The sequence below is a fragment of the Podarcis filfolensis genome (assembly GCF_964270895.1).
Source record: "Podarcis filfolensis genome assembly, chromosome: 6".
NCBI lineage: Eukaryota > Metazoa > Chordata > Lepidosauria > Squamata > Lacertidae > Podarcis > Podarcis filfolensis.
In genome coordinates, this window is record NC_139609.1 from 90597468 (window position 1) to 90622068 (window position 24601).

Here is a 24601-nt window from a genome sequence, read left to right on the forward strand (position 1 = left end):
ATCCGTGATTTAAACAGTATTTATTTTGGGATGAGTTCTGTATAAGAAATACTTACTGGCATCATCTGTTTGATAGATAAATGAAGCCACTTTCAATTCAATAAATATACTATTTCTCAAATGCTTCAGCTTTCCTAACACATACTGCTAATACTAGTCTTTTTTAAAAAAGAAAATATTATGTGCACTTAAAAATCATGTACTGTTTACAAAATACCACTTTTGCACTGAAATCATGCAATTATCTGGATTTTTTTTCCGTATGGAAGCCCAATTGAAATAAATCAGATTTGCACCAGAGCACACAGCTGTATTTCTCCTGTTCATTTCAGTGGGTATTTGTGCAGCAGATAATTCCTTGACTGTATCCTGCACTAAAAATCGTTGGAGAATGCAAAACATATTTTAAATAGTAGTGTATTTATAACACACTGTCAAAAAGCTTTTTCTATATATTTTAGTTTCACAGGTATGAACATTTTGAAATGGAAGGCAAATCTCAGTTACTATATACAAGTTACTATATTTTATATAATTTATAAACTAGTTACATTTCTTCTTTTTCCAAACTGGTTGTTACGACATTCTAACAATTATCTATATCAGTACAAGTGTGTACAAGGTTGAAAAGAACAAGCTGCTGTTTGACACATCTGAATTATATTATACTTGGCAAACAAACAAACAAACAAAAATATAGAAAATGGGTTACTAGCTTGTACTGCTGTTTTCTACTTCCCTCTGGTGCAACGCTTTTCTTAGGGCAGCACTAATAAATAAATGTTGTTGGTGTCTTGCTTTTCTTCTTTGTTTGGAATAAAGTGTGTCATTTCTTTAACACTTAGGTATTTTTCAAAGGACAGTAAGTCATAAGAGAAGTCCAGCAGGTGAATTTGAATTAAAAGTTCATACAAATCCTTGCATGTTCACCCTTTACACCAGTTTTTGACTATAGAGAGCCAACTATTTTATCTCCATAGGTGTGCCATTCTGAGTAATCTCCTGTGTCGAGCACGTTGCTAGTGAATCGGATCTTGTTAACTTTAGTCGTCTGCCTGTTTTACCACAGAACACGGTCTCAAATTCCTAAAAAGCAGACACAGAGAATAATTACGATATGGACTTGTGAAAGAGCAAACCTTGGGGAAAGTGGGGGCACACAGCTATCCCTAAAGGAGAGAAGTTACTAAGCAACTTTTAGCTTTTCCTAGCAAACTTTTGAAGGTATTTAAAAAACAAAACACACATTTATTTCAGAGTGGAGCAGCTCCAGAAATAAAGAGCTGCCCTTCCATTATTGTCAGCACAATAGCTGGTGTCCAGATGGAGCTATTTAACCTGGGGGGAGCCAACTGAAGTGAAAATACTAGGTGGGTATTGCTTGCAGTATAGTAGTTCCAAAATGTTGAAAGCATGTCCTAATAATATTTAATAATAGGTAGATAAGGTTTAGATTTCTATACAACAATCTTGTGATGTATGACAGTATTATTTTTATCCTCATTTTTCAAATGAACGGGTAGTTAAAGGCTGAGATTGTATCCTGCTTAAGATCATAGGCCACTGAAGATGTGTGTTCCTGTATCCACTGAAGTAAATGGTCAAGGTACCTATCATAATTCCACGAGGCATTTGGTTATTGCTTTAATGCATTTTGTTCTGCGCATTTATGTGAAACTTACTGACCTTTTTCAGAGAATCCCCATGTCGTTCCTGAATATATTTTAGAAATGCTGTTGTCCATTGTAAAGTTGTTGCCTTGTCAGTATCCGAAGTGCAAAATGGAACCAGAAGATTAAGTTCATCGCAACAAATCCTGATTCTGCGCCTAGAATTGCATACAACATGGAGAGTTCTAGTAGTGCTTGAAACGGTAACATAAAACATTTATTAATTAGGTGCAGCAACTTAGAAGCCAATTATTTGATGAAGATAGTGGCAAAGCATCAGTCGCACATGTTATAATAGGTTTCCCGGGCTTACAAAACGCTCATTATTCCTCCCTGTAATGCTGAATCAAAGACCACAAGTGTACTAACATGAGGATCCTTAAAATCAATCCTAAGTTTTCTGGTTATAGGACACGAGCCTGTAAGGTTTGTATTAAAATTTTGCAAATATTTATAAAGTTGACTGTGATTGAAGCCACATAAGAACATAAATAACATAAAGCCTCCTAGATCAGGCCCATCTAGTCGAGCATCTGTTCTCTCTGTGGCCAACCAGATGCCTGAGAGAAACCCGTAAGTAGGAATTGAGTGCAACAGCAACACCTTTCCTGCAGCTTCCAGCAACTGGTATTCAGAGGCATACTGCCTCAGACAGTAGAAATAACAGCTAATATCTTAATTTAGTTACTTTCCTCCTCCCTTTCCATACTCCACCCACTCCTTTTGTACAGTATCTGGAGTATGAGCCACTATTTAATATATGTTCTATTGTACACTGGCAGAAAGGCAGTATATCAATGTCATAAATACCCAGATATATGACATTGAGGCATGTAAATCAACACCAAATTAACATTAAAACAAATTCATTCGTACAGACCTGATAACTTAAGAACCAAACACAAAAGGGTGTTCTTTTCAGAGGCCACCACTAGCAATTACCTTCTGTCTCTTTCCATCCGGTTATGTCTCTCCCGACGCTGAGAGGTACCACCTTGAGTTCCACTTTGTGTGCTCTGGGTTGGTTGTGTTGCTTGCCAAGTGCTATGAGCTGGGCCAGCGTTTTGGGTATCACACACATTCTGAATATCACCAAGCGGTTTACGCTGCACACTGGTGTCCAAGGGATGTATTCGACTACGACTTCTTTTGTTTATTGTTTGCTTACATATAGCATCACCTTTGCAAAACAAGAGGAAAAAGAAATGTGTTGCCATTTTTATTTTCTTTACCTCTCTCGCTCTGACCTAGCCACTGTGATCTACGCGACGGTCACCTCCAGACTTGATTATTGTAACTCACTCTACGTGGGGCTGCCCTTGAGACTGACCCAGAAACTCCAGTGGGTGCAGAATGCCGTGGCGAGACTCCTAACAGGGTCCTCACCGCGGGATCACATTCACCCGGTGCTATACCAGCTGCACTGGCTCCCGGTGGAGTACAGGATCAGGTTCAAGGTGCTGGTTTTAACCTTTAAAGCCCTATATGGCCTAGGACCCCCGTACCTACGGGATCACCTCTCCTGGTATGTCCCACGGAGGACCTTACGGTCTTCAAATAAAAACATCTTGGTGATCCGGGGCCACAGGGAGGTTAGGCTGGCCTCAACCAGAGCCAGGGCTTTTTCGGCCGTGGCCCCGATCTGGTGGAATGCTGTGTCACAAGAAACTAGGGCCCTGCAGGACTTGACATCTTTCTGCAGGGCCTGCAAGGCAGAGCTGTTCCACCAGGCTTTTGGCCAAGGCACAGTCTGACCCCCTCCTTCAGTAATCCTCACAGAACTCTAGCCCAATGGTTGCCGTTAATTTGATTTTGAATTGATTTTAGAATGGATTGATTTTAGAACGCATTTCAATTAATTGATTGTGATTTTATGTAAACTGCGTTACTTTTATTGTTGTTAGCCGCTCTGAGCCCGGCTTCGGCTGGGGAGGGTGGGATATAATAATAATAATAATAATAATAATAATAATAATAATAATAATAATAATTCTTTTTGCCATAAGTAAATTGTATGGTTGAACTAAAATTTCACCTTGTATCAAGCTCAGCTTTGGTTTACTGCTTCTAAGGCTGTCCACCACTAAAATAATTGTGGTGGATCAATAATTAGTTGCTTTTTACATGTAAATAACCCTTAAATAATATTGCAGCTTAGCAAAGACATCAGTACAGCTATTGAAGGAAATTTGAGAGACCTTGCAACTAAATAAACAAACACTGCCAGTCATTGTTGTTCCCTATTTTACTGCCACACCAGAACCAGAGTAACCTTAAAGATAAACAAGTGGGCATTTTATCTCTTAGCCCTCCTGCTAATTAAAATTTACCCCACTGTTTAAATTAATCCCTATGATTAGTAAACTAAGACCTTACTTAATGGCTATACTTGCTTAATATGGCAGTGGAAACATTTCTATATACCGTAATGCAGCACAGCAAATGCTGTGAGAAGGTACATACATAGGTTGGCCCCAGGCTCTCTACTTCAGAGTCTCAAATGTCTAGAACCTGGAGCACCCATCACAGCTGGATCTCAGGAAAGGCAGCAAAAGACTGCCCAAGGATTTGTTTGCCAGTTTCTCTCTGGAGCTCTGTGTTACTTCCTCCAATTCTGTTACTTCATCCAAGGGCATGCATAGCACTAAAAACCCCATTTCACCCAACCTCAAAACCACCCCATGCAAAAGATAATTGTCACTGCTGCTTATAGAGATCAGAAACTGAAAAGCAATAAACTGTCAGGGTCACACATGGGCTTCCTCCTAGCTTCCAAAACAGCTAAGCTGCCTTAAATGCTTGGGGAATGCATTTTTATTAAGCATTTTGTCAAACAGAAGCATGATCTTTTGATTACTCTTCTCTGAAAAAAAACTAACTTAAGAAATCAGAATGAATTACTTCAAAGTTATAGCCACTGACAACAAACTTAGTCAAAATTCAGCAGTTTACCTCCTAATTTAATCCAAACATGTTCAGGCAGTGCCTTATTTCTAGGACCAACAGTCTGTTTTGTAGCCTCAATTTCCTGCTGGTAACAAATAGAAAAAGCTCGAGGTAACCCAAGATCTTGATGTTTGGCTGTTTCCAGAACAGAGGCTCCAGAGCTCTAAAAGAAAACGTATGTATCAGTATTAAATGAAGCCAAGTGTAAATCATGTTGGCTATCCTCCCCTTTTACTGAATATTACAGGCATTGTAGTCCTAAAGCTACATTGGTGCTGCTCCTGCTAAGCCTCTCCTTCCACCATCCAATGACTCCACATACAGTGGTACCTTGGGTTAAGAAGTTAATTCGTTCTGGAAGTCCATTCTTAACCTGAAACTGTTCTTAACCTGAAGCACCACTTTAGCTAATGGGGCCTCCTGCTGCTGCCATGCCGTCAGAGCACAATTTCTGTTCTCATCCTGAAGCAAAGTTCTTAACCCAATGTACTATTTCTGGGTTAGCGGAGTCTGTAACCTGAAGCGTATGTAACCCGAGGTACCACTGTACTCAGAAAAGTCTCATCTAGTGCAGCCCAAGAACTGCCTATTCCAATCTTGAGTTTGGATTTGCTGCTAGTCATGGAATGGTAATGAAATGGTTAATTTTAATGAAATTCTAACCCACTTACCTGGGAGTAAGCACCACTGAATTAAATAGATCTTACTTCTGAGTAGGCATGGTTAGGATTGCCCTCTTAGTCATGAAGTCATTAATTTTAACTACAATTGGCCCTTTCATTTACTGCGGGCAGAATTCTACTACTTTGTCCATTCTGTGTAAGGTGACAGTCTTCCCTCTCCTCTCCCAAGGACACCCCATGCCTTCTCTAAAACTGCTCTGGAAGGTTGGGAGAACCCCTAAAACAGATTTAGGGGTTCATAGGGTGAGGGGGGAAATTCCATTGCACTAGCAGTAAACCTTGTGCTGATCAGACCCTGGATCACATTCCTTATAGTTATAATGTAGCTCTAGATATTGGATGATGCTCATATTTTTGTTATATTAGCTCTAGGCTAGGCATTGCAATATTTTTTGAAATTTATAAAGCCCTGTTCAATGAATAAAGTGCTTTACAATTTGTATCTCATTGCTAATACAACCTGACATGTAGACTTTAGTTCTGTCTCTCATCCTAATATAAATACCATTTATGATTCTTAGGCTATTACCACTGCCAACTTCACAAAGTATTATAGTAAGGTATGGGTTTTAAAAAACCGGCAAAGAAATAGTTCATCTGAATAGCTTTCAGTCTAGAAAGGTTTATGTAAGATGCAAATTTCCAATTTTGGGAAGAGAGGATTGTTCCAAATACTGACAAATCAAAGTGAAAAAGAGCAATGGGAGTTATAAAAAAAATAAGATTACAACTCAAGGTAAGTGTCAAGATTATAAGAAGGAATTGAAAGAACTTTACAGTAGAAGCTAAAGAATGAAGACAGAAAAGTTGAAATGAATTTAAGAACAGATAAGAAGCCATTTTTTTCTGCTCAAGAAAAACAAGTCTAAAGTCTACTTGGACTAATGGCTCTTCATATCCTGGCCAATGCTAATTAATTTATTTCACCAAATAACATGAAACAAGTGGCAGATACATTTACATTTCAAAACTCAGATTGACAATTCTCTTGTTTAATGCATTCTCTTCAGAGGTTTTACTATGACTAATATAAAGCTTTGAAACTAAACGGCTGCAATTTAAATAATAATAATAATAGTAATAATAATAATTAATTCAAAAATACCAACCTGTGTTTGTGAAGGGTTTGCATTTCCAGTTACAGGAGAAGAAACATTCGGATTAAACAGTGGGCATGTAAACTGCAATGCAGTAGTCGTAGTAGCAGCCGTCTTATTTTTCACTAATGTGGTACATTTATTCTGTTGCTGGTGGAGAGGAACACCCATCACTTCTGAAGGATGGCGAATTAGAGTTACTAAACTATAAAAGGAGTGAATAAACAAAGGCACTTATTTGAAATGACTGGATTAGAATAGCCATTTTGCTGCATAATCTTCCACATCAGTAGACAACCCAGTATAGGTTCAGAATTCTAATATAACCCATCTCAAACATATATTTCAATATATAAACTAATGGTTCAGGCATGAGGAACCTACAGCCTTTCTGGTGTACATGGACTACAAATCCCATCATCCCTGACCACTGGTCATGCTGGCTGGGGTTAATGGGAGTTGGAGCTGAGCAAAGACAGAAAAAAGCCTGTATTCTAAACAGCAGGATTCTGTCTTGCTTTTTGCAGCAGCAGCGGCAGCATTCTTCATTCTCTGCATTCCTCCTTTCAAGCTGCAACCTTGGAGGATGAAAAGGGGAGGATGGGGAAAGACTTTATGAGCCATCCACACACTTCTTTGCACCTCTGATGTGCAAAGCCCTTTGTAATCCTCTCCCCTTCTCCTCTGCACCCATGATGTTAGAGGTGCAACAGGGAAAGGGGGTAGGATTGCAAAGGGCTTTCACAGCCTCCAAGCACAGCTGCATTCCATCTCCTATGTCAAAGGTGGAAAGCATCTGTGTGGGGCAGCTTCCAGGAGCAACGCTGGGAGAACCATGTGCCCGTCCTCGAGCAAAGAGCTCTCCTAAGATCTTCCCCTTTCCGCCTCATGCTGCTGGCACAGCCAAGTGGGATGATGAGTTGGACTGGCAGGCAAAGGAAGGAGGCCAAAAGTAGCAGCAGGTCAGGCTGAAGATCTGCTGCTGCTTTATCCAGGCCAACTTCATTTTAATTGGTGGCAACAGCAGCAGACTAGCAGACCTTACCATGCTTCTAATCAGCCATGGCAGAAGCAGAAGATCCCCAATTTGGAGTGGCACCAGCTAGTCTGGGGCTCTGGATCATGGGAGCAAGGACCCCATAGCTGGCAAGTGGAGGAGCCAGCAGAGCAGGGAAGTTCCTGGGGAACTGCTACAGCCTGTTCTGATTGTCCCTCTGAAGCTTGCCTGGGCCACCCATCCACCACCTTTTTCGCACTATAGTTCACAGCACCACCTGTCTGTGGCCAGATGAACTGCAGTGTGATGAAACGTTTGCATTTTTATTATATGTAAAGAAAGGACACATCACACACCTGGGCTGCCTGCAGCTCCCTATTGTGTAACAAACCCAGCTTTGCTGGCACATGGCGTGGAGTGGCCCTTGGGTACATGGACAGGAAGTCTGGGTTGGTTGTTTGGTACTGACTTGCAATGCTGTGATATATGGTAGCAATCACTGGTAGGATTGCAACTATAAGCTCAGCATTATGGGCTTACTTCATGGGCACTCAGAATTTTAGGGTTATTGTAAAAAGAAAAGTGCAGTATAAATCCACCAGCCAAGGCTTGGCTTTAACCATGTTTATCAAATGATGCCAGTCACAAATAAATAAAAAAAGCAAGTTGCTGGAAAAATGGCATACTACAGTTTTTAGAGTGCGAGTATGCTGATGGATCCATCCACAGGTGGATAATGTAATGACATTGAAATCTTAAAATCTACAGTTTGATATAGAATTGATATGGAATAAAAGAATTGGAGGGGGCCTTGTAGACCACCTGGTCTAGGGTGGCAACATGCATTGCCAAAAGAATGAAACACACCACCACAATAGAGAACAGATTTGCCCATAAGCTGCATGTTTTAATTTATATGCAAAAATGCAAATTTAGAAATAATTACCACAATTTCAATACAAATGCAATATTTATATGAAAATCTCACAAAACTGTGACTAGGTGTCTTGTGTGCCTGCTTAGTCTGTTTCCAGCTGCTACTGATGCAGAACTTCAAGACCTCTGCTCTCCTTTCTAATGGTTATTTATAATTAAACACATTTGAACCAGAAGCCCTTCATACAGAAGACTGTCCTCGGTACACATGACCATCCTACTCTGGTATAATCCTCTACTTGATACAGGAGATCTAGAGCTAGAGCTTCCTCAAAAGTAAAAGTAATTGGCATTTTGCCACAGCTTGCACTCTAGTGGTCTTCGTATAGCAGCAAAACTGAAAGTGCAGGAGATAAAAAAATCATGTAGATCCAAAGAACATGAGGAACACCCCAAAAGCTTACATATACACTAGAGTGTGGCTCAGTTTAAATGCTAGTTTTTCTAACACCAGGTAAGATCTAGGACGCACACATGATATAGTTAAGGAATATTGGAGACAGGTCTAAAATCACTTACTACCAATTACTCTTGCCTATCCACCCCTTTGTATATATGTATCAAACGGTGAATCCACACAATTTTAATTGATAGAAATCAGAACTTACAGATTGGAATTATTCCTTATTAATAAATGCAAAGCATCTTGGGTATGCACCCTAGTATTTCTAATGTTCGATTGACAGAGACCACAGTTAATATACATGATTAAGCTGAGATTAAAGGAAATAAAAATGTAACACACTTGTTAATGGCTACTCCAGTTTCCTGGGTTTCTTGACATCTGGGAAGTTCAGCCTGGATACTGTTGAATCTGTCTTCCAATCGAACACGGACTGCAGATTTGGCTCTGGATTCAAGAATTGGTGCTGAATTTTCCACAGGCAAATTTTCTTTATTTAGCCCGCCCAAGTTTTCACTATGTTTGGCTTTAACTGAACTCTGCCCAGACATCTCCACAGAGCTACTATTAGGGGTTTTCTCAGCTTGGTTTGGAGGGATGCTAGACTCACTGAGCAACATCATTCTTAGCTCCTGGAAGTCAATGTGCCCTAGACACTGATTAGGACCCATGAAATTGCTGTCAGAGGCTAAACCAGACTGACAGATAATGGGATAAAGTGACTGGTTTCCAGAACTGTTTGATGAAAAGCCACTTAGGCTGTTACTAGATGATGACAGGTATTGTGATTGATTTGCAGGATTGTTAGTGGAGAAGGAACTTGAATTCAGCCTATTTTCTCCTTCATTTTCATTTGCTTGCGCCTCCATATGGGAATAGAGTATGTGCTGAAGTTGTGTGTATTCTATTTCTGTCATTTCCACCAGGCTGAGATCTGTGGTGGTGAAGCTCAGGTTTTGCTCACCAAAAGAGGAATCTGCTGGGCCTTCAGCAGCAGAAGCAGTAGAAGCTGGATCTGTAACCACAGCCCGAGGGTTGGAAGTTTCGGACACCTTGGAGGTTGAGTCTGACATGATACTGGCAAATACCAATGTCTCAAAGTCTTCAGAAAGCTGAATGTACAGGTAGTAAACACTACAAAACTTTCCAAATAATAGGTGCAATCAGGAGCTAGTGCTTTTAAAGATGTGATTAGCCTGCACAAAACAGTTGTTGCATTGCCTTATGCTTCCATTACATCCTCTGCACATTAACTTTCCCAATTCTTGACAGCGCCATCACCAGCTAAAAAACATCGATGGCATCCAAAGCATATGAGTGGCTCAATGTTTTGTTAAAAATTGAAATGTTACGTTCTCCAAAAAGTGCCTGAAGTTAAAAGATGCCAAATAAAATATCCAATCCTCCCTTGGGATGTGTGTGTGTGTGGATGGGTTTGGGGGATGGAAAGGGGGTCCTATCCTTTTTTTTAAAGGTGAAGCGCAGGGTACTTCAAAACCCAGAGCCAAAAAGGAAAAGCACACCACCCTTTAAAAATGCATAAGATAATATTTTTAAAAACAATTAGAGGGTGTCTTCAGCCCCTGGCAATCAAACTTTTCAAGGGGAAAGTGGGACTGAGCCCCTTCTGAATAAGACCCCCCCTTCTCCAGTGGCAGGTGAAGCATGCAATCAAAGCTCCTTTCTGGGGGTGGGATGCGAATTGGGGAGGAAACCTGGCCAGCTCCAGGCAGGTAACCAATGGCGTCAGCCTCCCCACCTGCCCACCTCTGAGGGCAGGCCCAAACCAGGTAACCAAGCACCCCCTTAGCAACCGACGGGAGGGCGGCCCCGCCCACCACCCGCCTCTCAGCCCTCGCGCCCGCCTCCAAACGGCCCCTGGGCTCCCCGAGGGGGGGCGAAGCCCCGCCTCCCCAAACTACTCCTCCAACGGCCAAAACCGCGGAGGGGAGGGGCGTTGGGAAGCCCCGCCCACGCCTCGTTGGAGGCCGAGGGAGCAACGGCCGCGCCAGCTCCCTCAACCAGTGCCTTTGGGGATGGCGGGGGGGGGGTTCAACTGTCGCCCGCCATGTCTTCCACCTCACGGTCTCTGCTCTCCATACACACACACCCAAACAACAAAACAAAAAAATCCCTCCACGTTATTCCCTGCCATAGGAAGCGAATTCCCCCGTCATAAACTTGCATGTAATGGACGGGTTTTTTTATGGGGGGGGAGCGTTAAACCCCTCAACAAAAGTCACCCCCGCCGCCGTCGTTATAAAGCTTCTGCTACACAATATGGCGCCTCACGGGCCGCAGGTTCTTCACCTGCGAAGAATGAATAGGGAGGCGGCATTCGCCTCATTCCCTCAGTGTTTCGTTTCCTTAAGCGGCTGCGAGGTACTTACTCCCCGGTAACGCTACGTGTGGAGGCTGCCAGTCGCGGTTATTTCGTTATTTGTGGGGCTTGGAGGCCAGACTCGAGTCCTGCTGCTCCTCTCGAGTAGGCCCGTTGGAAGCCAAGGGACGTGAGGCGTTCGGGAGCCGAAGCTTCTTGCCCCGTCGGCTTCGGTGGGCCTGTCCCTTAAGCATGAGGGGCTCAAGCCAGTCCATGCCTACTCGGAAGTAAGCGCCGCTGAATCCTGCGGGGCTTGCTCCTAGGTAAAGGGGCTCCTTGGGCGCAGCAGCAGCAGCATCTCTCCAAGGGCAAGATCCCCTTGGATCGTTGATCCAGAGCATCCCGCTCCACATTGGGCAACACAACAGATTTTAAAAAAATAAAATAAATACCGCATAAAGCGGTATAGAAATCACATCAAATCATAAATTATCCTCCGCGTTTCCGAGGATATACAGTACAGTGAAAAAATTTGCATTCAATTGCAAAGGCTGGTTTCCTTCTGCACAATTATTTGCACATCTGTTCAGAAAATGGGATTAAACTCCCGGGATTGTAAACCCTAATTTGCAAAAGTCCGGCTACACATACACTTTTTAAAAAAAATCACATATTGCACCCTCCTCTGAACCATAACACATTTAAATATGAGTTTTGTTTTGCTTAATTGCTTTGAGTATTAAAAAAAAAGTTCGTTTCGTTTTGCTAGTTTGGGCTGGTCCTGAATCTCTAGGATAAAAGCCAAGAACAGTTCAAACTCATTAAGAGAGTTTTGAAATATTAAGCGGTATACAGCATAAATGCTTCTAAATAAATATATGCATTACCATTTATATTTACATAATTGTTATTTAAATGTTAAACTTCTGGAAGAGGCAACTGTTCCACAAAGCGGAAATGTTCCTTAAGCTAAATTCTTTTCTCTTAAGTATCTCCAAAAGAAATCACCTTTCCCCTTAGGTTTCCCTAGCCTAACTTTACAGTTGTTGCAAAAATAAAAGAACAATTTCAGGACTTCCATGTATTATAGAATATATTGCTGACATAATGCTGTCAGCTGCATCAAATTCTTTTGCTGGCTAACTCACTGGGCTGTTTTGAATATTTTTTTATTTTGTGGATTTTTGCGGCTTCTGCAAGTACATGGATAGCTCCATTGTTTCTTGGTGACTCCATTTGGACGACAGTCCTATCCATACTTTCCCACCAAAGTTTGCTATAGTGATGGCTGGGTGGAAAGGTAAGTTCTAGCTTGCTGCAGTATCGCAAGACCTAAAACTTGACAATTTGCAGGTGAATATGTGAATTGACACTATTAAAATATATTTGTGATAATTTCAGCTGCTACAGTGTCCTGATGCATTCAGGCTGTGATGGCTACTGGGCAGGGCAGGAAATTTGCCACCCAATGCTTTACTGAGTGATAAATAAATGTACAGTGGTACCTCGGGTTACATACGCTTCAGGTTACATACGTTTCAAGTTACAGACTCTGCTAACCCAGAAATAGTACCTCGGGTTAAGAACTTTGCTTCAGGATGAGAACAGAAATCAGGCTCCGGTGGCGCGGCGGCAGCAGGAGGCCCCATTACCTAAAGTGGTGATTCAGGTTAAGAACAGTTTCAGGTTAAGAACGGACCTCTGGAACGAATTAAGTTCTTAACCCGAGGTACTATTTCTGGGTTGGCAGAGTCTGTAACCTGAAGCGTCTGTAACCCGAGGTACCACTGTATGTGAAACAGCCTTGCTGCCTGTTTTAATCCTACATTCCCCTTCTACTAAATAAGAGGTAGCCAATTCCTGTAAGTCAGCTGTGTTTCATCGCTCTTTTGTGCAAGAAAACAAAATGTTTGAAATCTGTCACAGATGAACATTATGTATCTTACAGGAGTGGCAGCTTGGCCCTGTGACCATGGGTGCCATGCGGGGTGCATGGCCCTGGCACCAAAATTTGTGGGTGCTTGGGCACCCAGGGAGTTGGCATCTATGGCATGGGTAGGCAAACTAAGGCCTGGGGGATCAACTTCTAAATCTAGCCCGCGGACAGTCTGGGAATCAGCATGTTTTCACATTAGCAGAATGTGTCCTTTTATTTAAAATGCACCTCTGGATTATTTGTGGGGCTTGCCTGGTGTTTTTACATGAGTAGAATGTGTGCTTTTATTTAAAATGCATCTCTGGGTTATTTGTGGGGCATAGGAATTCGTTCATTTATTCTGGCTACATAAATGAGGGTGCTCAGATTTGGAGTAAAAGTACAGGACGAATTGTTTGAAGTATTTAGCCTCCTTTATCACTGCAGCAGTTCTGAGCAGACTTTAGGGACTCTTGAAACCACTGAATTCTTTTAGCTCTCATTCTGTAATCAAAGATCCATATCATATGCCAATGTGCCCCACCTTTGCTCTAAAAACTGTCATTATTATTGGCAGGCAGTGGTGCACCTCCTCCACTTCCCAGCCCAATTTAACCATGTGCTGAGATATTCAGAGCAATATTCCATAGGGTTTGGCTTACCAAACAATATACATAGTGTTTTGCTGGAATACTGGAATCTATATTTTTGTGCACCAAGATTTGACTCACCAAAGTAAACTCCACATTTTCACACACACACACACACACCCCCCCCCGGTAATACAGGAAGGACACCCTTTTAGCTTCTGCACTGAACATGTACATTCAAGGGACAGGATGAATGGTGTAATCCCATTCCCTTCAACATAAATTCAGCCTAAACTTGGAGCTCTGCATACAGCTCATATGTGTACCAAATTTCAGTTATTGTTAATGTAAAAGTACAATGGTCATGGGGGGGGGTACATTTCACACACCCTCTTTCAATAATAGGTTTACAAATGCCAGCCATCCCCCAGGTGAGGCTTTCCTAGTACAGTATCTGTTTTGTGAGTTACAGGTAGGTAGCCGTGTTGGTCTGCCGTAGTCAAAACAAACAAACAAACAAACAAATTCCTTCCAGTAGCACCTTAGAGACCAACTAAGTTTGTTATTGGTATGAGCTTTCGTGTGCATATCTGAAGTGTGCATGCACACAAAAGTTCATACCAATAGCAAACTTAATTGGTCTCTAAGGTGAGTGTTTGAAGTACCTTGATCATTCTCAAATATACTTTATGGCTAGTTTTGTAGAGAAACGACATCTTTCCAATAAAGAGCACTGGGGATTGCATCAATTGCTGCATGAGTGCAAGGGTTCAGTGTAGTACTGAGAGCCATGACTGCTATACTGACATGCAGATGGAGCACTGAGCATCATGTCACAGGACTGTTTGGCCAACAGCCAACCAAATGACCATACTTTTTTGTTGTTGTTAAACTATTTGAGTGACGTATTCCTCGTTTTACTAAGTGATCTCTGGCTGAAGAGCTCATCTAGTGGTTGCAAAGTCAGCTACCCATTCCTCTTGCATCTTCTCAAAATAGAGATACCCTGTTCTGGAATCAACCACCCAAAGAAACTGAAGCATTAGAGTAGTGTATTTGGATTAATGTGGCAGATTTTGCCATCAGTTCCTATGAAAATTTTGATACAACGGCTTTCTTTAGATGTTTATTTGACTTACAGTAACAAAACCTATGAAGTTCCACATTTAATGTACAGTGATATATTCTGAAATATAAAATACAATTTACAGAAACCCCTTTCAAATAAACCTAAACAAACACTTGATTTTGCATACTTTCATATATATCTAAGTTAGAAACATTTTGAATAGAAAAATTACATCATAGTAGATATTTATGTTCTACACTACCTCTTTCTTTTTAATATTTTTGCAAAAGAGTTTTGCATACAGGTCATTGTTTAAATCAGTTTGTCCTTGATGTTTAAAGTGTAAGATGTACCAATATAAAGTGTAAATCTGTAGTGATTTATTTATAGGAGTAGTGCTACTTGAAATGCAGATCTGAAAATGCCAATGTTACGAATCTATTTTTACATTTGCAAAATGTTTATAAAAATATCAAAGTAACTGCTCAACTATAAGTGCATAAATTCAGTTAAACTGGTAGGATTTCCCTCCATGCATTCTTTTGAATTATGAACTTGAAAGATACAGGAAAAGTAATAGTATACTGCATTATTTCACAGTGAAAAGCTCTCCTCTTTAAAGCAGATTTGTTAGTATCAGGTTTACTACTCCATTTTTTACACAAATATTTATTTCCAATGTTATCAAGATAGCCATGAGTGTGGCAAGAACAGGACTGAGGATGTATTCTAGACTAATTTAAGCACTTTTAAGCTCCACATATTTCAATGGGGCAATTATTACATACTTAAATGTCTCCCATTGTTATTAGTAAGACTCAAAGGTACTTAACACAACTTGTCCAAATATTTTACTTTGAGCACTGGAAAAGTCAAACTGCTTAAATTATCCATATTTATTCTGCACAAAGGATTAGATCTGCAAACTACTCTCTTTTCAGTCAGTCATTTGAACCATTTATAAAATGTTTTCCAATAAGTATGTTTTAAAAGTTGAGTTGCTTTGTATAGAGGTGTCATTAATTTTTAATCAATTACACTTTTTGTACAAATTCAACATTAAAAACCTTAAACTAAATAGGAAATATGGTTACTTAGGCATTTTTTTGTCTTAGTTGAAATCTGTAACTCAAAATGCCCTCATGTAAAAAGGAAGATAATGAAGCTAGAAGCTTAATGTTTATTATTCAAATACTCTGCCAGCTGCTAGAAATACTGCTCCCCAGCAATCTTTCTTTAAATACACAAAATCCTGCCCTAATTAGCTCAGGACAGAAATGTTGGGCTCTCCTGAATGTAGGAACTATTGTACTGAAACACCAAAATACTATATATTTAAGATGTAATGGTATGGCTTCTAAGATATTGTTTAAATTTTCATAAAATTACATTTCAAGTTAGTGGAAAACATAACTTTACATCCATAAAAAGCAATGTGCTCATTGAAGAGAGTTCCCATTTTTACTTCTGTAAATGGAAATTTAAAGACAAAGTAAGGAGGAAAAAAGCAACATTTTAGAACTGTAATGCTATAGGCATTAGTTTTTCTGTGTGGATGGAATATTGGATCCCCTGATCCCAGACCCCTGGTCTAGCAGGCAGTGCAATGGTCCAAGGCTAGGGGAAAACAGTACTCAGGCACTGTGCCCATGCGGGAAAGGATTGTGCCTTAATATCTTATAGAGGGAGGAGGCGAACAAAATGTAGCAAGTCCAGCATGTACCTGCTTAATATATGAATATATGCATTTACAATCCAAAATCTCATTTGTGAAACAGGTTTTACCAAACTATGCCTAACGATCAGAATATACAATATGTACAAGTAATAAAGAGTCATGTTTTTCTTCCTCATGTGGCTCATTATTGAAGAATAATTATGTTTCTATGTCTGCTTAGCGGAAGAAGCTTCTGCATGTGATGCCCTTTGGCCACCAGTTTGTGTTTCTTGCTTAGAGTCCTTATCGCACTCCTTACTTTTACTCCGGTCCTTGCGATCTCTTGCTCTGTCTTTGTCACGGTCTCTATCTCTTTCTCTATCCCTTTCTCTGTCTCTACTTCGAGCTCGTTCTCTGTCCCTGAATCTGTCATAATCACGGTCTCTGCTTCTTGATCTGTCTCGTCTTCGGTAAATATCTCCATCTCTGGTTCTGGCTCTCTCTCTGGTTCTTTCCCAGTCTTTCCCCCGTTCTGAATCTCTATCCCTGTCTTTGTTATAGTTTCTCTCTCTGTTTTTATCCCAGTCTTTTTCTTTATGTCTCTCCCATTCCCTTTCTCTCCCCCTATTCCAGTTTCTGCCACGGTCCCTTTCCCAAGCCCAGTTGTGGTCACGATCTCGTCGTCTATCATCCATTACTCTATTTGATCGATTATCTGACTGATCAGACTGCTCTAGTATTTTTTCCTTATTACCTCCCTCAAATCTCTCTCTTTGTCTCCCTTCAAAAGTCTGAGCTCTATAGTCATTACTTCGGCCATCTCGAAAATCAGATGCTGACCACTGTGCTTCTGTCTCAGAACCCTGCCCTGAAGTATTAGGATGAGAGGCAGGTGGTCCAGTTTCATCCCACATCTCTTTCCTGTGCTGAGGTGGATGACTTGGAAGATCCAAGAGTGGTCTGGGGCTTGGCTTCATACCTTGCTGAGATTGTCCTGGAAAGTTATGTCTATTTGGGGGAGGTTCATTTTTTTCTGGAAATGGACCAGATGCAGGTCCCCTTGGTCCTCCAAACTGATGTGGTGCTGGACCTCTCTGATTTGGAAACCTGGGTGGTGGGCTCCCTCTCCGTTCTTCAAACGGTGGTGGTAGAAGTCCTCTTGGTCCTGGCATGTGACTTGGAGCAGGTCCTCTTTGTCCTTCAAACTGATTTGGAGGAGGACCTCTTGAACCACCAAAATGGTTAGGTGATGGACCTCTTGGCACTCCAAACTGAGGTGACTGGCCTCCTCTTTGACCTTTAAATTGATTTGGTGGAGGCCTTCTTGGGTTCCCGAAAGGAAAGGGTGAAGGTCCTCTATTTCCCATAAACTGCGGAGGCTCAGGTCCTTCAAATTGTCCAGGACCACCACTCATCTCATGATATTGGGGATCTGCATATTGGGAATCCCTGTGTTCCATGTGAGGTTCCCTATGCTCTTCAAATTGAGAAGGTGCACTTTCTCTTGGCCCATCAGGAAATGATTGTGAAGGGCCCCTATTATCACCAAAATGTGGTGGTGGTGGTCCATGTTGTGCAGAAAATAAGGAAGGGATAGGTGCTCTTGGGGCTCCAAACCTGTTGGGTGGAGGCCCTCTTTGTCCATCATTATTTGGTAGAGGATTATGCCCGTCAGTAAACTGTTGTGGTAGTCCCCTCTGTCCATGGAAATCTGGAGCACCACTCATTAATGGAGGACCGCTTTTGTGTCCAAGAGAAGAAAATGGGGGCCCACCTCTTTCTTCATCATTTTTAATTGTGGGTGACTCCATTTGTTCATAAAAGTGGCAAGGCTGTGGATTTCTTTGGTCTTCATAATGTGATGGACCTCTTTCTGTTTCAAAATGGCCAGGAGCTTTCTCCTGAGATGGGAACACTGGGCTTGGGAAAGAATCCCTTGCTACCCCTGGAACATTTTTCTCCTGAGATTCATTTGACCAAGCTACAGACTGAACACTGTTAGGTGAAGAGAAAGTAGGGAGGAAACATGGATTGACAGGGGTGGGTAGCAGTACTTTACGAACAGGTGCAGTTGTAGATGTTTCAATAGAAGCTGGTTTATTTACAGTTTCCTGGTGAACCTGTGGGGCATTTTCAGGGTTGATAGTGGGCACATCTTGTTCAGACATAACAGAACTTTTTTCACTAGTAACCCATGCATCTTTATGACTAGGATGAGGGACAGAAATCAATGTTTTATCTGCTTTGTCAAGTGCAGTTTGCAATGGACCTGCAAAGCTGGGTGGAGGAATTGGTACTGTAGGTGATTCTATAACATGCTGCTTTACATTAGAGTCAGCACTTTCATTACACTCTGTTAGAATCCTTCTAGCTTGTCTGGGATCTCTACTTTGTCTAGGATCACTTCCCTGATTTAACAATTGAGTTTGACTTGTGGATGTAGGCAATTCAGATTTTTCAGTAGTTTGTTTTTCATGTTGGAATAGCTCATTTTTTGCTAGAGATGATTTTGGAGGTGGTGACATCAAAGCATCAGAAACTGAAAAATGAGCCATTGATACACCAACAGCTGCTCGTTGTTGCCTGAGGGCTTCTTCTTGTTCTTCCAGCTGTCTTTTCTGTTCTTCTATTTGTTTGTTTAATTCTTCTAACATTTTCTGTTGCTCTACCAAAGATGGTGGAGCAGATACATCGGGCACAAATGAAGAAGATGCTGTCAAGGAGTGGCTTTTAGATTCCGAAAACATTTTATTAGGCAAATCATCAACAGTAACCTTTGCCTCTTCTAAGATAGTTTCATCTTCTGGATCATAGGCTTCATCTTCTTGCTCTGAAGTTTCACATCTTTTTTGAAGACCACTTTCACAACTTTGCATTTCAAAAGCTTTCTGTGGAGCATACTCTTCCTCCGGATCATAAGGCCTGTCATCTTCCTCCTCTTCTATAGCTTTGTCTTTCGACATTTGTCCAAATTGCTGCACAATGGGATCAAGTATGGGAGCTGCTGGTAATCCTTCCTCACCAACAGTCTGCATTTCAGTCTGACCACCTTCAGAATCCTTGGAAACAGGATCAAAAGATTTCTTTTTCCCGAAAAGAGTTTGCAGGATGTGATCAAGTGGTGTGGCTGATTTTGAAGATGAGGAAGCAGTAGAAGATGCAGTAGCTGTGTTAATTCCCAACACAGAAGCACTTGACTGTGCAACAGTGGCTGAGCTTCCAGATTTAATTGATGACAATATTTTTAATGCAGAAGTTGGCTCTGGGGGTGGAGGTGGAGGAGATCCAGGTGGTGTTGTACTGACAATTGTTTCTCCAGTATAGAGAGAGAATTTTGCAGGTTTTTTCTCTTGCTGAGAAGCCATATTGCCTTTAGGGTACGCAGATACTTCAGTTTCTTCCTGCAGTTGAATCCTGCTTTTCTTTTCTTCCATCTTTTCAGTTTCCAGTACAGCTGCAGGTCGCTTAGTTTTCTGACAAATTACTAATCCAAGAATTAAGTTTGGACGTGCTGATTCAAGACCTGTAAGACAAAACAAGATTTCATATAAGATTTTTTTAAAAAAAAATTAAGCTTGAAATCAGTCATGGCTAAGATTTGTAACAAACAATGTGAAAAATGTTGCAGAACACTATGCATACTCTACTTTATTAATGAATGTAATAATAATTAGCGGAAAACAGCACATTAAAGTAACTATCAGACTGTAACTAAGTCAAAAACTGTATTTTCTTCTCAATATTACTAAGAAACCAATATATGCTTTTATGTAGTAAAACTGGTGACTGTCACTTGATGATGATGATGATGATGAAGATGTTCTTATCATCATCCTTAACTTTCTCCCAGACAGATACTCAAGGCTGCTTACAGATAAAATAGAAACAGCTAAAAACTTAGGGGAGGGGGAAACTATTTAATTCACAGCACCAGCCCTTTCCTTAAAAATCAGTACTAAAAGGCCTGTTGGAATAAGAATGGCTTCACCTGCTGGCCGAAGGACAGCAAGGAGGGAGCCAGTCGAACGTCTCTGCGTATGTTCATGATGCCTATGAGATTCCTCCATGGATCATGTCACTTATCTACAAAGCACAACCCTTGCAGTACAGTCCTATGCCTACCCACAACCAAGTCCCATTAAGTCCAATGGTACTTAACTCCCAGGTGAGCATGCATTATTAATTTGTTTATCATCCACCCCACAAGGTCACATGTCAGGTTACAGCAATGTAATGCACAATATTAATATCAATTTAAAACAAATACAATCAAAATAATAGGGTGGGAACCAAAAATATATATCTCAGGTGTCAAAGGCCAGGGTAAAGAGGTGTGTCTTCATCATGCACCAGAAACTACGTTTTTAAAAGGTGCTGAATGCATCTCTGTGGAGAAGGAATTATATAACTTAGCAGCTGCCGCATAGTGCCCTTTCCCAGGCCATCACCACCCAGGGTGGCATAACTATCAAGAGGGCCCTCTCTGCTGATCTTAACACCCAAGAGTATCTGTAGGAAATAAGGTGTTTTAGACACTGGGACGTAGTTTAGGGCTTTAAATACTAGCGTGAGCACCCTGAATTAGGGTAACATGAGTTCTAAATGGAATCCCAGTAATTTGGCTGCTGTATTTTTTAACCAATTAACCTTTCAGAGACTGATTAGATCCTTAATAAAGAGTGGCTCTTATTAGTTACTTGTGGAATCCTCAAATTTAGGATTCTACAAGTAACTATATAAATTATCAGAGGGTAATAGAAAACTGTGCATTTTTATGATTTCCAAATAATTAACAAATCAACAGCCATATGAGTAGGGTGTTCTTGTATTATTATTATTATTATTATTATTATTATTATTATTATTATTATCCCCAACACCACCAGTTTTGCCAGTCCTACTTTCAGCAGACATACAAACATCTGATCTTTCTGTAAGTCATATTGATGGTTAACAAAGCGCTACATAATGACTGGGGGAAATACAGAATTACTCAAAGGAGAAATGGAACAGAGGTAATTATGGAATAGACTGCTGAGAGAGAGATCCAGCAATTTCCAGTTTAGTTAAATGTTTCAATAGAGATTTAACCTTACAAGGTTAGTATCACTAGGTCAACAAATAGAATATACATACACTTTTACCAATCATACTATTATATATGGAAAACAAGTAATAATAAAGCCCTTGGAAACCACTGTTGTTGTTTCATAAGGTTGCACTTAAGTTTTACATTACTATACATACAACAGAGACTCCAGCCCTAAGAACTGGACAGTCATGTAGATGAGTCTGATAATGCATTGCTTTTTCTTTCCTCAACTCCAATTTTACTGTCGATTCTGCCCACTTGTGCAAACGTTCAGGAATATAGTTAAGAGTATATGAATATTATAGACTTAAGAATAATTAAATGCCATGACAGTTCACACCCTAATAGGTTACAGTAAAACAGATCAAATATTAAGTAGTCTATTTCAATTTATTAGAGGAGTGCTAACTAATTAGGATGAAGGATCTCATCTTGTGAGAATAATTTTCTTTCCAATTTGCATTAAATGTATTATCATTTGGAGGAGGCTAAGGGCAAGTACAATATTCAACTGATGCATTCTTTCCAAATTTGTAGTCTTTTTATATCTTAGTTCTGCATTATATACAATATTTTCATCTAGCAATCCCAGTGATTTAGCCCATCAGATGCCTACCACAATCATTAAAGTAATAATTACTGGAGTGGCTACTACTGTACATTTTGACAGTCAATGCATTATTTTGATTTTCTCCTTTTAGTTGGTTGTGTTCAATTCTCCTTTCTGTGTGATCTTTAAGTAAAGCTAAAGTACTAATCATTTCCATTACTATTACTTTTTAAGATTTTGATCTTAACACTGATCATGTTTATTAACTTAAGTTGCCCTAAATATATTTAATAGGAAAAAACTTCACTTTGTTTCTCTTAAAATGAAGGAAGTTGGCATTTCAGTTGAAAAGTATGAATTGTTTGGCTGTTTAAAATGTAGCATGTGCTCAGAAAGTCTGCTGAATAAGGATAAAAACCAACGACTTAACAAATGTATTGCATGAAATAGGAAAGTACTTTTAGAAGACAAAATGTTTTAGAGCAGCAAAGAATAAATGTAGAATGATCATTACTAATAACTCCACATTAAAAAAAACAGTTGTGAAAAATGTTTATTCTGACCTTTAAAAAAATTAGTTTGTAATTCCGAAGGAAGCTATCATTTGCATCTCCTTAACTGTTCTGATTAATTTATCTTCCAGTCCTTTACACCATTACCTGGGAGTAATTCCCATTGAACTCACTGGGCACACTTCTGAGTGACCATGCAGAGAATTGTGCCTAATCTTTCATGGACAATTTGATCAGCTTTTGCCTATTAATCTTACAAAGATCTGTGGTACTCTACATAAACTTTGGTGTTCCCAGAACAATCCACCTACACTTCTGTCAAGCCGTGTTTTCTCCTTCCATCACTTTTTTGACACTCTGAGCAGTTCTACTGTAATGCTGGCATTCAAAAGTGTTGTGTAGTGTTGAGCTAGGCTTACTGGGTTCAAACTATATATGCTTATATTGCCCTCAAGGTGGCCAACCCAGTTTTAAAACCAATGGGGATGTAGGTGAGAAGTTACATGGAAATAAAAATGATTTTGCATTAGTTAACTACAATCTCTTGTGCACAGCTAAGAAGTATTAAATAACTGGTTATAAGTAACTAACCTAGTTAATTTAGAAAGGGTGGGCAGAAATGTTTTATAAACCAGCTTATAAATACAAACCCTATAAAATTTAAAACCACTACTTAAGAAAGCAGCTTCTGCGTGGCCGTTTAGCCTCTGTGGATAATGGAAACATGAAGCAAGCCAGGTTACAAGCAATGACTATTGGGGATAATGTGACAAAGAGACTATACTCTTTGTGGAGGCATAATGAGCAACCATGTAAGCCAATTTATTTATTAAAGTTTATCAATGGCTGCTACATGCCTCAATGACTCTATTCAACCTCCAGTCAGAGGCACTATGGCTCTAAATACCAGTTCCTGGGGATCTAAGGTGGGCACAGTGCTGTTGTGCTCATGGTCCAGTTCTCACAGGCATCTCACAGGTTGGCCCCATTGAGAACATGATGCTGGTCTAGATGGGCCAATGGCCTGATTCAGCAGGTTCATCTTAGGTTCATCTTTTATAAGAGCCTAGTTAAAAAAGAGCCTAGTTACAAAAGTGTATACCAACATTTGTTTCTGGAGGAAGGTTAAAAATATTGATTTATTTTTTTTAAAGCTAGTCCTTTTAAAAAAAACCACTAGTATTTTTTACTGTACACTATATTCCTAGATTGATCTGAATATGAATCAGAGGAAAGAATGTAAACTATATTAAAAATATGACCCCTAAGGGAAACTTATCAATTCCTGTCTAGTTGCTGCTGCCCATATTATGAATTCAGGTAAGTATATGGAGGCTTACTGTTTCTAAGAAATTAAGACATTCATGTCATCACTCCCATAAACTTTTAAAAAGCCCTGAACGCTTATTTCTTGACATAAAACCAAGAATTTTTATAAAGTAAGTTTTCATAAAAGATTTGTCACCACGGTAGGTGCAAACCAGTGCTGCTCATTAAGCAGCTGTAGGGCTACTTCAGTGATCTTTCTTACAGCCTTCTTTACCTGAACCTCAATACAGTCATACCTCGGGTTACAGACGCTTCAGGCTGTGTGTTTTCAGGTTGTGCACCGTGCCGAACCCAGAAGTACCAGAACGGATTACTTCCGGGTTTCGGCGCTTGCACATGTGCAGAAGCGCTGAATCGCGACCCGCGCGTGCGCTGAAGGTTGCGAACGTGCCTCTCGCACGAATCATGTTCACAACCCGAGCATCCACCGTAATGTCCCTTATTCATAATTGGAACTGGCAGCAGTACTAAGACTGGTTTACACAATCCCTCAACGTTAGTTGTGCTCAGCCTGACCAACAAGCGCTGGCTATCTAGTAAGCAGTATGATTATTATAGTTGCTTTTGAGGAAAGCAGAAAATTGTTGTGTTGTTTTTTTTTTAAAAAAAAAGGCTGTGGGAAGTGTGGTGCCCTGTAAATATTGCTCCTCTTTGGAGTCACCAATCATTTTGGGCCAGTAAGCAATGTGCATATTGGAAAAGTTGTGGGGAATACACACCCACACCCACACACCCACACACCCACGAGAGAGAGAGAGAATGAGCCAAACATGCACAGGAACCTATTCTGTTGACTAGAATTGAATGCTTTCTTCAAGTCTTAATTCCAGAAGCA

The 24601-nt window shown here is 40.4% G+C and overlaps 2 protein-coding genes across 10 annotated transcripts in view; both read right to left on the reverse strand.

Annotated features, from left to right (window-relative positions):
• Nucleotide 1: 1 nt before the first annotated feature.
• On the reverse strand, nt 2-11113 carry TCFL5 (transcription factor like 5). The gene is made up of 6 exons (XM_083618801.1): nt 9075-11113; nt 6409-6601; nt 4623-4779; nt 2613-2850; nt 1687-1828; nt 2-1086 (listed from the first exon to the last, which is right to left on the reverse strand). Exons 1-6 carry the CDS (start codon nt 9803-9805, stop codon nt 964-966), a joined length of 1584 nt encoding a protein of 527 aa, XP_083474927.1. The 5' UTR covers nt 9806-11113; the 3' UTR covers nt 2-963.
• A 3557-nt stretch (nt 11114-14670) lies between these two features.
• Nucleotides 14671-24601, reverse strand: part of DIDO1 (death inducer-obliterator 1) — a 66479-nt gene continuing 56548 nt past the window's right edge. For all 9 annotated transcript variants that reach the window (XM_083618270.1, XM_083618269.1, XM_083618260.1 and 6 more), the window contains one exon: nt 14671-19806. In XM_083618270.1, coding sequence (XP_083474396.1) covers nt 16511-19806 — 3296 coding nt within the window. In that variant the 3' untranslated portion in view covers nt 14671-16510. The remainder of the gene's footprint in view (nt 19807-24601) is intronic.

What these genes read in the sequence shown, in the direction of transcription:
- TCFL5 (XM_083618801.1), bottom strand. Translation starts at nt 9,805, where the DNA reads ATGTCAGACTCAACCTCCAAGGTGTCCGAAACTTCCAACCCTCGGGCT. An exon ending in ACTGGAGTAGCCATTAACAA is followed by an intron (nt 6,602 to 9,074) that starts GTGTGTTACATT and finishes CTCCTTTTATAG; the next exon opens with TTTAGTAACTCTAATTCGCC. An exon ending in CGGATGGAAAGAGACAGAAG is followed by an intron (nt 1,829 to 2,612) that starts GTAATTGCTAGT and finishes ATGCAATTCTAG; the next exon opens with GCGCAGAATCAGGATTTGTT.